Source organism: Bos taurus, chromosome 4 (genome assembly GCF_002263795.3).
Source record: "Bos taurus isolate L1 Dominette 01449 registration number 42190680 breed Hereford chromosome 4, ARS-UCD2.0, whole genome shotgun sequence".
NCBI lineage: Eukaryota > Metazoa > Chordata > Mammalia > Artiodactyla > Bovidae > Bos > Bos taurus.
In genome coordinates this window covers 112184418-112197529 of record NC_037331.1, presented here as the reverse complement: position 1 = coordinate 112197529, position 13112 = coordinate 112184418, and the positions used below count along the sequence as shown (strand labels likewise).

General features: G+C 49.6%; 1 protein-coding gene across 2 annotated transcripts in view; it reads right to left on the bottom strand.

The window, feature by feature from the left end:
- Nucleotides 1-13112, bottom strand: part of LOC100336368 (uncharacterized) — a 14318-nt gene extending 1206 nt beyond the window's left edge. The window contains exons 1-2 of one of the 2 annotated variants that reach the window (XM_059885976.1): nucleotides 12388-13112; nucleotides 24-264 (exon numbers count right to left, since the gene is read on the bottom strand). In XM_059885976.1, the coding sequence (XP_059741959.1) occupies nucleotides 24-264; nucleotides 12388-12406 (260 nt within the window). In that variant the 5' untranslated portion in view covers nucleotides 12407-13112. Of the gene's footprint in view, nucleotides 1-23; nucleotides 8868-12387 lie in introns of those variants that run through there. The other variant, XR_009494285.1, reaches the window with a different exon arrangement.

Here is a 13112-nt window from a genome sequence, read left to right as displayed (position 1 = left end):
CCGAGTTTGGGCCACAAGCTCACATGAGGCAGTGTAGATGTGGGGCTTGAACCTTGTCCTTCAGCCTAGAGGCACTCATGCAGCTCACCTGGACTTCCGTGCTGGTCGGGGAGACTTCACACAGCGCACGTGGGACTGCAGAGGAGGCCCGGGCGCTGGGAGGGGCGAGATGGCCTTTAGAGTGGAGTTTGAGCTGAGACCCGAGGATGAGTTGGCTGGAGCCCAGCAGAGGGTGGGAGGGAGTCAGTTCAGCGTGTCCTGGGACTAGAAACATTTGCCAGATGTGTGTCAGAAACACATGGTCTCGGGCTGGGCCCCGGACCTGCCGAGTCGGAATCTGCACTTTTAAGAGGAGCCCAGCAGCCTTTAACACAGTGAATGCAAACACCCAGAGGCAGAAGTCAAAGTATCTATCTACTTCTGATATTCAGTCTGGAAGCCAAGTGGCCCGATGGAGGATTGGGTGAGGTCATCTTGTACTGACTGTAGAGAGCAGGCCCCTGGGAGAGCTGACCCTAGGCTGGTGAGGGAGCTGACAGGCTGGTGAAGGGGACTGGCAAGGCAACTGATGACAGTCCAGTGTGATCAGAGCCAGGGTGAAGACAAGCTGGCCCGGGGAGTCCAAGCTGGGAGCCTGCACTAGCCCTTCAGAGAGGCTGCCCCGAGAGCCCAGGGGAGAGTGAGACCTTTCCAGGTTGAGACAGCAGGTGCAGAGGCTAAGAGGCACCGAGCCGCATGGCAAACGAGGGAAGCAGGGATGTGAGAGGAGCTGAGGCTGGAAGGCACGGGGCCCTGTGCTGGGGTCCTCTTGCAGGAAGTCAGGACTCTGACCTTGTCAGAAATTTGTAGGGAACCAAAGGTCCCTATAGTCAGAGCTATGGTTTTTCCAGTGGTCATGTATGGATGTGAGAGTTGGACTATAAAGAAAGCTGAGCGCCGAAGAATTGATGCTTTTGAACTGTGGTGCTGGAGAAGTCTTGAGAGTCCCTTGGACTGCAAGGAAGTCAAACCAGTCCATCCTAAAGGAGATCAGTCCTGGGTGTTCATTGGAAGGACTGATGCTGAAGCTGAAACTCCAATACTTTGGCCACCTAATGTGAAGAACTGACTCATTGGAAAAGACCCTGATGCTGGGGAAGTTTGAAGGCGGGAGGAGATGGGGATGACAGAGGATAAGATGGCTGGATGGCATCACCCACTCAGTGGACATGAGTTTGAGTAAATTCTGGGAGTTGGCGATGGATAGGGAGGCCTGGCGTGCTGCAGTCCATGGGGTCGCAAAGAGCGACTGAGCGACTGAACTGAACTGATAGTTTGGGGTTTTCCAAGTGACTCAGTGGTAAAGAATCCACCTGCCAGTGCAGGAGACAAAGGAGAAACTCGGGTTCCATCCCTGGGTCGGGAAGATGCCCCTGGAGGACAGAGGAGCCTGGTGGGGCTACAGCCCCTGGGGCTCCAGAGAGTCGTACATGACCGAGCATGCACGCACTGATGGTTTTAAGTAGGTAAGTGATGTGATCAGATCAAGTAATCGCGGGAGTCATAGGTAATATTTATTGGACATTTAGCAAAGCCAGGCCCTGTGTCTAGCAGTTTGCTGGATATCCCACTTCAGTGATCTGTGAGGGAGACGCCCTTGTGCTCACTTTACAGCTGAAGGAGGGAAGAGGGTGCGTGTCTGCAAAGGTAGACCTGGGGTTTGTGCCCCACCCCAAAATGGGGCATATCCCTTACAGAAAAGCCAGTGCAGTCGCAGCAGGGGAGCCAGGGCCCGCTGCAAGGAGCGAGGCTGCTCTGGGACCGAGTGGCTCTAACAGTCGGGGGCCAGCAGGAGCTGGGGCGGGTGAGTGAGTGGACCTGAGAAGATGGGTATCACATCCAGGGTCTGAATCAACTTTTTTGTTATTTAATTAGGAAACTTCTCAAGCATACACCAGAAAGGAAGAGCATTATATAATCAATGCCCTTTACTCATCATCCACCTAAAACAATTACAAAAATCTTGCTACATTTTCATTGTTCAGTCACTAGGTCGTGTCCAACTCTTCGCAACTCCAAGGGCTACATTTTCATATCCCCTCTTTTAATGACACAGCCAGGATATGTCATTTCATCCCGACACATTTGAGAAAGCATTTTCCTACAGAACCTCAGTGCCTTATCACAGTCACGAAAATAAGCAGTACTTCATCCAGTACCTGTCCGGATTTCCCCACTTTTCTCAAACAACGTCTTTTTACAGTTAGCCTGTTTGGTTCATCAGCTGTCGCATCTCAGCTAGAGCACCTCTGTCACCTCTTCTTTTTCCCACAACTGCTCCAGTTTCAGAAGAAAATGGCGCAATGACTTGGGTCAGTTGAGTTGTGTTTTGCACGAGTTTTGAGGAAGGAACGTTCAACGGTCACTGTCTCGGTGGTATACCTAGGAGATGTGGAAATTGAAGAGATCCAGACAGAAGGAATAAATAGTACCAGATTGTATAAGACTGATGACAGGTGCCTGGGACTAGCCTCCATTCCGAGTTATTAAAGCAGCAATCCAAGCTGACTCTGCTCTTGGGCTGTGTGACATAGTGCAACTTACTTATCTCTTCTCAGAGTTTGTTTTCCCATCTGTAAGGTAAAGACACAGCCTCCTTTGCAGAGTATTCATAAGGTTCCAATGCGATGACGTGTTCCCCGGGGTTTAGCTTTGTTCCTGGAGTGTGGGAATTCCAGGGAGGGTGGGTGTTCTGGTTAAAGAAGTCACAGCCCTTCTCCTAAGTGTTTGTCATCTGACCTGCTATGTGATCCCCTGGGTCGGAAAGAGGAAATTGGTACACAAAGAACATCAGCCCCTGAAATGCTGAATCCAAGGCCTCTCCTCTCCCCTTTTTTGGGAACCACTTATCTTTTTGTCTCTCCTGCCTATTCTATTTTTGTGTGTGTGGCCATGCCTCATGGCATGCTGGATCTTAGTTTCCCGAGCAGGGATCAAACCTGTGTCCACTGCCTTGGAGGTGCAGAGTCTTAACCACTGGATTGCCAGAGAAGTCCCTCTCCCACCTGTTCTGATGGGCCAGGATGGAGCCATTGACCTGGCAATTGTTCAGACACTGATAAACCCGAGATGGAGGGCGTGTGTCTGTGTTTGTATAATACACAGATTTCTGGACCTCAATTCTGGCCTGGGGAATCAGATCGGCAGGGTTACTGGGTACTATCTGATTTCAGAAGCTTCCAAATATGCACATTTCATGTGAAATGTAGGCAGGACAGGTCTTACGACCTCTGTCACAAAATAAAGGCAGTAAAGAGAGATCAGAGGACTAAATAATTTGCCCAGAGCCACACAGTAAACTGAGAAACCAGAACAGGAACTTGGACCCAGTGTTCTTTCCACCAGCATCTCCCAAGATGTGTTGGCAGAATGCTCATGAAGGAGACTGATACTCTGTTAACATTAGATCCTGTTGGTGATTTGGCTTTGGAAATACTGGAATGAAAATAAATGCTTCTGTGGGGTTCTTAACCTCAGATATGCATATGACACCACCCTTATGGCAGAAAGTGAAAAAGAACTAAAGAGCCTCTTGATGAAAGTGAAAGAGGAGAGTGAAAAAGTTGGCTTAAAGTTCAACATTCAGAAAACTAAGATCATGGCATCTGGTCCCATCCCTTCATGGCAAATAGATGGGGAAACAGTGGAAACAGTGATAGACTTTATTTTGGGGGCTCCTAAGCACAAGCTGGAATCAAGATTGCCGGGAGAAATATCAATCACCTTAGATATGCAGATGACACCACCCTTATGGCAGAAAGTAAAGAGGAACTCAAAAGCCTCTTGATGAAAGTGAAAGTGGAGAGTGAAAAAGTTGGCTTAAAGCTCAACATTCAGAAAACGAAGATCATGGCATCCGGACCCATCACTTCATGGGAAATAGATGGGGAAACAGTGGAAACAGTGTCAGACTTTATTTTTTTGGGCTCCAAAATCACTGAAGATGGTGACTGCAGCCATGAAATTAAAAGATGCTTGCTCCTTGGAAGGAAAGTAATGACCAACCTAGATAGTATATTCAAAAGCAGAGACATTATTTTGCCAACAAAGGTTCGTCTAGTCAAGGCTATGGTTTTTCCTGTGGTCATGTATGGATGTGAGAGTTGGACTGTGAAGAAGGCTGAACACTGAAGAATTGATGCTTTTGAACTGTGGTGTTGGAGAAGACTCTGGAGAGTCCCTTGGACTGCAAGGAGATCCAACCAGTCCATTCTGAAGATCAGCCCTGGGATTTCTTTGGAAGGAATGATGCTGAAGCTGAAACTCCAATACTTTGGCCACCTCATGCGAAGAGTTGACTCATTGGAAAAGACTGATGCTGGGAGGGATTGGGGGCAGGAGGAGAAGGGGACGACAGAGGATGAGATGGCTGGATGGCATCAGTGACTCGATGGACGTGAGTCTGAGTGAACTCCAGGAGTTGGTGATGGACAGGGAGGCCTGGCGTGCTGCGATTCATGGGGTCGCAAAGAGTCGGACACGACTGAGCGACTGAATTGAACTGAACTGAAAATCACTACAGATGGTGACTGCAGCCATGAAATTAAAAGACGCTTACTCCTTGGAAGAAAAGTTATGACCAACCTAGACAGCATATTGAAAAGCAGAGACATTACTTTGTCAACAAAGGTCCATCTAGTCAAGGCTATGGTTTTTCCAGTAGTCATGTATGGATGTGAAAGTTGGACCATAAAGAAAGCTGAGTGCTGAAGAATTGATGCTTTTGAACTGTGGTGTTGGAGAAAACTCTTGAGAGTCCCTTGGACTGCAAGGAGATCCAACCAGTCCGTCCTAAAGGAAATCAGTCCTGAATATTCATTGGAAGGAGTGATGCTGAAGCTGAAACTCCAATACTTTGGCTACCTGATATGAAGAACTGACTCATTTGAAAAGACCCTGATGCCGGGAAAGATTGAAGGCAAGAGGAGAGGGGGATGACAGAGGATGAGATGGATGGATGGCATCACCGACTCAGTGGACATGAGTTTGAGTAAACTCCAGGAGTTGGTGATAGACAGGGAGGCCTGGTGTGCTGCAGTCCATGGGGTCGCCAAGAGTCAGACACGACTGAGGGACTGAACTGAACTGTGCGGTTCTTGCTAAAGCTGTCAGAGCCTGGAAGGCACCTGTGTGCTGGAGTCCCTGGGGCAGGTGGGACTTGCCTTGGCTTGTCCCCTGCATGGATCCTCGGGGCTCCACAATGACCCATGCTCCTGGTGCTGAGCCTTGTGATCACAGGTGCATTTTGTGACAACACACAAGCCCTTGGCTCCTTCCCCAGGCCACAAGCAAGTACTGGTGTCTTCCCTCTCTTCTGTCTCCACCCACTTCACAGATGTGGGCCAGGAAGGGCTCCAGGAGCCTGAGGACAAGCCTGACCCCTGAGCCCATCTCCGTGCACTTCAGCGGCAATGTCACAGGTGTATTTACCCCATCTTTTCAAGATCCCATCAGCTGGAGCAAAGGTATGAAACCTGAGAAGGCATGTTACTGTGCTTTCTTGCTTCCTGTTAGGATGAAGAAGAGATGTTGAAAGGACATTCTCTGGTGTCTTTCCCAAGGCAAAGCACCCGTCCTACTGTCTGTCTGTCCGGTTACCCACGTGGCACGTGGCCAGCTGCACAAAGCACAGGACTCCGGGAAGCTGAAGTGAGATCCAGGAGGCCCCCAGGACCAAGCACAGACCAGAATCCGATTTGAATGAACCGGTGGAGAACCTCAGATCCTTGGGTCCACAGGCCTGAGGGTCAGGCAGAAAGGGGCCCGCTGCCCTCCCCTCACCCAACACGGTCCCCCTCAGCTGCTGCCTCTCCTTGCCTTTCACTCGGCTCAGCCCCACCGGACAGAAAAAGCACAGTTCTCTAATTAATGGTGTTCCCACCTTAGATTACAGAGATACCGGGGCAGAGAGAGGAGGACAAAGGACCACTTATTGGTAAAGACTGCGATTGGGGGCCTTTTAGCAAGAGAAGGAGCTCTTGTCTATTCTTTCTGGCTTTTCTCATATAAAGAAGTGTGAGCTTAGCTCAGGCTGGATTGAAAAGTGATACCTTTGGTGACTTAAAAGGCCTTCCAGTTCAGAGGTTGAAAACTCCAGTGTTCAAAGAACCTCAGGCTGGGGGTGGGTGTGTGATAGGGAGTGGTGGTGACCAGGGCACACTTGCGATTCTGGGTCCCACCTGCAGGGGGCACTTGCTGCCCGTAGGACTCAGGTCCTACCGTTGCTATTCTGATTTTTCCAGAAAAGTCCGACCTTGTCATGTGAAATCCCCTAAATTTTTAAAAAATGTATTAGTTGGTATTAAGATACAGGCGATTAACAATGTTGTGATAGTTTCAAGTGAACAGTGAAGGGACTCAGCCATACAGATACATGTACCCCTCCCCCACTAAACCCGCTCCCATCCAGGCTGCCGCATGACATTGGACAGAGCTCCACGCGCTCTACAGTACGTCCTTGTTGGTTATCCATTTTCAATACAGCAGTGTGTACATGCCCATCCCAAACTCCCTAACTATCCCTTCTCAAAGTCTGAGTCTGTTTCTGTTTTGTCAGTAAGTTCATTTGTATTATTTCTTTTTAGAGTCCACATATAAGGGGAAATACCCTAATTTTTAAGTGTTGGATCTAATTCACATTATTGTATCAATGCTGTGTGGAGGCCAAAAAAAAAAAAAAAAGGCATCTGAGAGCTGGGTTTGGTTAGAAACTGGCCCAGAGTTTGGGGCTTCCCTGGTGGCTCAGATGGTAAAGAATCTGCCTGCAATGAAGGAAAGCAGGGTTTGATTCCCTGAGTTGGGAGCAGGGAATGGCAATCCAGTCCAGTATTCTTGCCTGGAGAATCCCATGAACAGAGGAGCCTGGTAGGCCACAGGCCATGGGGTCTCAAAGAACTGGACACAACTGAGCAACCAACACTTTTTTTTTCCCCTGATTGTTTTATAATCACAAGAAAGAAACTAGCACCGAGGATGCCCTGAGTGTAACGAAAGCTTAAAAATGGAATTCTTTTAGAAAAGCTGAAGAGTTGAGTCTGCTGCTGGAATCTGGGCTGAGTTGTCAGGGTTGCTCAGATGGATTGCTGGGTGCACAGAATGGTCTGTGCTTCGACCACATTTGAACATGAGAATGGCCACTTGGCCGGGCAGAAGCACTGCCTTTCATGGGTCACTTCGACAGGTGTCCGGAGCAGCTAGCTGTGCTTGTCAGAGTCCTTCCTCTTATTTCTCTGATCGCCCCACCCTGGAAGCACACCCCTTTGCTTTTTGATCACCCCGAGGCTAACTGGGGTCAGGGAAGGTCCCTGGGGGTGGGACTCGCTGGAGGCAACACCCCCACCCCCATCAACATCTGCTGTTCCTGCCAGAGCTTTAGCACTTCTAACTTTACCCTTTTTAGGAAACTGAGGCTCAGAGAAGAGGCGGGCCTGGCCCAGGGCACTTCCAACCGTTCAGACCTGCGAGGAGTCAGGAGCTCCCATCCACGGTTTTGTTTCAATGCCTTGGGCTGTCACTGCAGGATTATCTCAGGTGAAAACAGGCTGCTACCACCAGCCCAGGTTCCGGATGCTCTGACCTGGGGGATGCCAGGCCCCGCCCCTCATGTCCAGGCTCCGCCTCTCATGCCCCGCCCCCCAACTGAAGAGTCTGATCAGACTGAAAGGTCTCTGCCTCCCTCTCATCCCTTCCCTTCTGGTTCCCCTCTTCGGAGTCTGGAGACCAAGGCATGGAAAAGGAGCTGTTGCTCTCAAAAAGCGGCTTTGACAATCCCGCTCCTCCCATAGGCGGTCAGAGAAAGGTGGGCCTGACTCTTCAGAAGGCCTTTGAGGAAACTCTCCTGAGGGAGGCGCGATGGCAGAGGCAGGGCCAGGCTGGAAGGAGGGTAGTGTCCTCCCAAGACCTCTCCAGGGCCCGCCGTTCATCCAGGCTGGCACCCGTGGCCCTTCCCTCCGGCCCTAGGAGATCTGTTTATAAGGAGGATGTGGGGACCGGGCCCTCCCTGGGGAACGGATGAAATCTGGGAGGGAGAGGACACCAAGCACCTGAGGTCGTGAAAAGCCCAGACCGCGTCCACCCGAAGTCCAGAGATGCCTAAGGAGGGCTACTTGGGGTCTTCATCCTCCTGGGTGAGTGTGGAAGTGCTGCCTGGGGGTGGGGTGGGGGTGCAGGACCTCAGGGACCCTCAAGGAGTCACCCGGGGCCACTGCAGCTTCCTGTCCCTGTGCCCACCGGTGTCACTGGGTTGGCACAGGACTGTGGGGAAAGGCAAGGCCTTCGTGTTTTGAGAGATTATGAGAAAGCAGCCAGTAGTCATCTTACAGATGTGAGAGTTGGACCATCAAGAAGGCTGAGCGCCGAAGAATTGATTCTTTCTATTGTGGTGCTGGAGAAGACTCTCAAGAGTCCCTTGGACAGAAAGGAGATCAAACCAGGCAATCCTAAAGGAAATCAGTCCTGAATGTTCACTGGAAGGACTGATGCTGAAGTTGAAGCTGCAATACTTTGGCCACCTGATGCGAAGAGCTGACTCATTGGAAAAGACCCTGATGCTGGGAAAGATTGAAGGCAGGAGAAGAAGGGGACGACAGAGGATGAGATGACTGGATGGCATCACCGACTCAATGGACATGAGTTTGAGTAAGCTCTGGGAGATGGGGAAGGACAGGGAAGCCTGGCGTGCTGTAGTCCATGGGATCCCAAAGAGTCAGACACGTCTGAGTGACTGAACAAGTCAAGCCATGGACACAGATTCTTGGGGAAGAAGCCCTCTGGTTGGGACCCAGTGCTCCAGATGCCCAAGCCTGGGATTTACATGCACCCAAGGGACTGAGAGCTGTGATCTCGGGGCGGGGGGGGGGGGGGGGTGAAAGGGAGGGCGCTGAGCAGGGAGCACCCAAGTTGGTCTGTCTTTACTCCTGGGACCACTCCAGCTTTGCAACCATCTGGACAGAAAAAGCATCCAAGTGGGTACCAGCGTTATGGATCGAATGTTTGTGTTCCCCCTACAACATCCGTATGTTAAAACCCTAACCCCCAGTGTGATGGCATTTGGGGGTGGGGCCTTCAGGGCTCATTAGGTTTAGATGTGGTTCTGAGGGTGGGGCCTCCATGGTGGTATTAATGTCCTCATAAGAAGAGAAAGACGACCAGCACCTCCTCTGTCTCCACGGGCACTTCAACAAGGAAAGGCCATGTAAGGACATAGCAAGAAGTTGACTGTCTACAAGCCAGGAAGGGGGTCCTCACCAAGATCCAAATCAGCTGGGACTTGGACCTCCAGCCCAGTTTGTTGTTTCATTATAGCTCCCAAGTCAACTATGACAACTGGTATTATTGGTCTGACCACACACAATCCCTGTGCAGTGGTCCACTCAGACCCCAGGGCTCGCATTGCTGGATGCCAAGGTCAGACCCGCTCCCATGCACCCTGCACCCTGCATACAAGATCTTAGCTCCCTAACCAGGGATCAAACCTGAGTCCCCTGCAGTAGAAGTGTGGAGTCTTAAACACTGGACCAGCGGTTAAGGAATGGCATTTCTTAATCATTCTTAACCATGAATAGGATTGTCCCTAATCCATTTTTAAAATATTGTTAGCTTTATTTTCACAATTCAAAGGCACAAGGGGCTAAAGAAGGCAGATGTTTGATTTTCAGCCAATTCCCCAGGTGGGTATCAGTGAGTTATAAGAAAACGACATGACTTCTCTCCGCCCCAGTCTTTGGTATTCATACAATTTTAAGTGTCATTTCCCCAGGTTTTGATTGTTTGTTCTGGTTCCCTGTCTGTTTCCCTGTGACCCAGGGCTGTAACACGTGAGGAGCTAAGGATGCTCAGACAGGAGGGTGGATGGTGTGCCCCCACCGAATTCTGAGACCCATTGAGGGTGGCTGCCTGACCTCAGTGTCTAAGGGGCCTTGCTCACCCACCTGCTCGGCCCCAGGCTGCCTAAATTTGGGGCTTTGAAAAAATAGGAACCTGGGTAAGTGTGTGGTGGTGACCATTGGCTCCTGACCCTTGGACCTTGGGGACAAATAATCTTGCTGGCCATTGGGCCCCATCTTGGAAAGGCGGGGGGAGGAGATGTGACCAAAGGGGACCTTTCCCAGATAGATTCAGAATGAAGGGAAGGAGGGAAGGTTGAGAGAATTCACCTGGCCTGGGAGAGCACAGAGATGGAAACAGGGAAAATCCTGCCCTCATACAGCACTTTGGGACCATTTGGAGAGTAATCTTTAATAAATCAGGGTGATCTCTCTTCTCTTTGCCATAAGTTAATTGATTAGAACTTCAAGGCAGACATAGTCAAAAGGTTTTCAATGAAGTACTTTCACTGTCTGCTTATGATAACATTCAAAGCAACCCTGCACTACCCACGCAGACCCGCCCCAGCCGGTGGGTCCTCCTTGGTCCAGCCCACGGACACGGCCTCCTGGGGAAAGCACCACAGGCTGCACTGCGCCCACCTGAGGGGCGGACAACCTGGGGGGCTGACCAGGCCCACAAATCCAAGCGTCAAGGGAGCACGGACCTTGGCAGACAGCCCCCTCCGCCTTCTGCAGGGCTGTCCGCCAGGGTGGCCTGAGCCCCAGGGGGAGGGTTCTGAGCCAGCAGGGTCAGGGAAGCCTGGCTCACCTTGACCCTTGGCTGACTGGAAGAAGGGAGGACATCGGGGTGGACATCGGGGACTGAGCTGTCCCTGGAATCGGGTACTACCCCTTCCAAAACCCGTCTGCCACCACTGAGCTTACTAACAGGGCAAACCCCGGAACCACTTCCAGCCCATTTTTCTCGGCCATAAAACCAGCAAAAATATTGTCAATCCTACTCCATTCTCAGGATTGTCACGAGGGCCAAATCTAATGGAATACTTAGTTGAAAGCATGTTTGCAAAGACAAGAAAGTGTGAGGAAATGGAGTTCCCTCTTCAGTCACTTTCCCCTGGGTGCTCCAGTTTGCCAGTGTCTTTTAAAAAACTGAGCCCTGGGATTAACAGGTACAAATGATTAGCTACAAGGATATATTGTACAGTAGAGTATAGCCTTTAAAAATTCTGCATCACTATACTGTACACCTGTAACATAACCTGTAATATAATATTGTATATAGTATTGCATAATATAACCTGTAATGTAATTTGTACATCAAATATACTTCAATTTGAAAATAAAAATTGAATTAAAAAAAAAAAAAAAGAGCTCTGGGCTCACCCTGAGCAGAGAACACTTCCTGGGGACAGCCTCTGTGTAACTCCACTTGGTTTTGCATTTTTGTGAGATTCTCTTGTACCTGCTCAGATTTCCTTTCCTTTATAACTGAAAAGAGAAATTTAATTTATGTCTGTTATCTTGATCTGATCTGATCTGATCTTGTTAGTTTGTATCTCTTAGTTTCTCATTAGATTGTATCTGTTCAGCCAGGGGAAATGCTTCTGAACCTTGAGACCTAACATTCCTTACCAAACATTTTTATGTGCAGAAGTAAACTCTCTCCAAGGCTTCTTGCTCCATCCTCCACACCTCCTACAAGATAGATATTCTGATTATGCCCATTTTAAGGGTGGAGAGGCTGAGACACCAGCAAGGTAAGCAACTCGTCCAAAGACACGGAACTAGTAGGTGATGAAAACTAGGACTCAAGCCCAGATAATGTGAAATAAGCCCCTGCTGTTAATCTCTCCTGCCTTCCTGATTCTCACAGCATCTTACCTACTGTGTCCTCAATACATGTGAATGAGATATCTCATTCACGTGAATGATGAAAACAGGTTAGACAAGGTCCGGCCAAGGGACAGCCCCTCGGCACCCCCAGAATGGCCTCAGTCCCCATCAGTAGCCTCTGATTCTGGCTGTTGAATGGACTTCCAACCCACAAAAAAGCAGAAGAGATGGGAACAATTTAGTCAAGTCAAACAGTGCCTTTATAAACAAAAAGAAATTCAGTTATTTTGATGCTTGACTTTTTCTTACTACTTTCAAATTGGGTCCCAATTATTTAGGAGGTCCTAAATAATCTGTTCCGGAGTTTTGCCCCAGACCAATATCAATTTAGAGATTGTGGTTTATGAAAGTCTTACTCTTTTTCCCTTCTTGAAAATTGGGACATTTGCCTGCATCTGGTTTTCTGGGATTGTCCATTTTCCATATCTCATTCACTCCCTCACCACATTTATTGAGCATTTGCCATACACCAGGCAACAAGGGGAGTCAGGCAGGCAGCCAGCAATTCTGATTTCTCAAGGGGGTAAGGGGTGTGTTTGGTCTGGGTCTGGAGATTTGAACTCCCAAAGGGGCAGCTGCTTGCCCTCTGGCTCCTGCCTTCCTCCTCCCGCCCCAGAATATTCCTGACCTGGCTGTCCCAGACGCATTTCCGCAGTCCTTGTGCTGTTCTTTGCATTGGGGTGAACTTTCAGGTCCTTCTGAGTTTTGCCTCTCTGAGGCTTTTACAGAAATCTGTCCCTCTTGCCTTCGCTTCGTCATCCTCACTTCTGACCTTCGGCTTCTGTCTTTTGACCTTTTCAAATTCTGAAATCCTCAGAAGCACCCAATATGTTTGGGTGTTTCAGAGGCTTGTCTTCCCATCCCTGTGGTGGTCTCAGGTTTGTTTGTTTTTTTAATCACTTGGGATTTAAGGAGGAGGGGCAGATCTTGAGTCATCCGGAAACACCTCTGCCCTTCTGGAGGGAGCCGACTCCAAGATGCGAGAGTGCTGCTTCCAGGGTGTGGTGGCTCCGCCTGGATTTACAGACGTGGGGAGGCACAAGACTTCATCAGCTCCGGCTCACAGCTTTCTACAGACTTCGCTGAGCGGTCTCGCCGGTCACGTGTGGGAAACAGACAAAGGAGGTCAGCGCTGATTGGACAGCTGAGCCTCCCCCGACCAACGGGACTGAGACACGCCCTAGTGACGAGATGCTAATTTTGCATGTTTCTTTCCCAGGATGCTCAGCAGTGCTTCTGATTCTTGTCATTAAACACATTTCTGTTATTTTTTGATAAATAGGTGCTCTCGGGGCGGGGGTGTGTGTGTTAAGAGGTGCATATTATTCATATTGCAAGTGTTGTACTTTATAG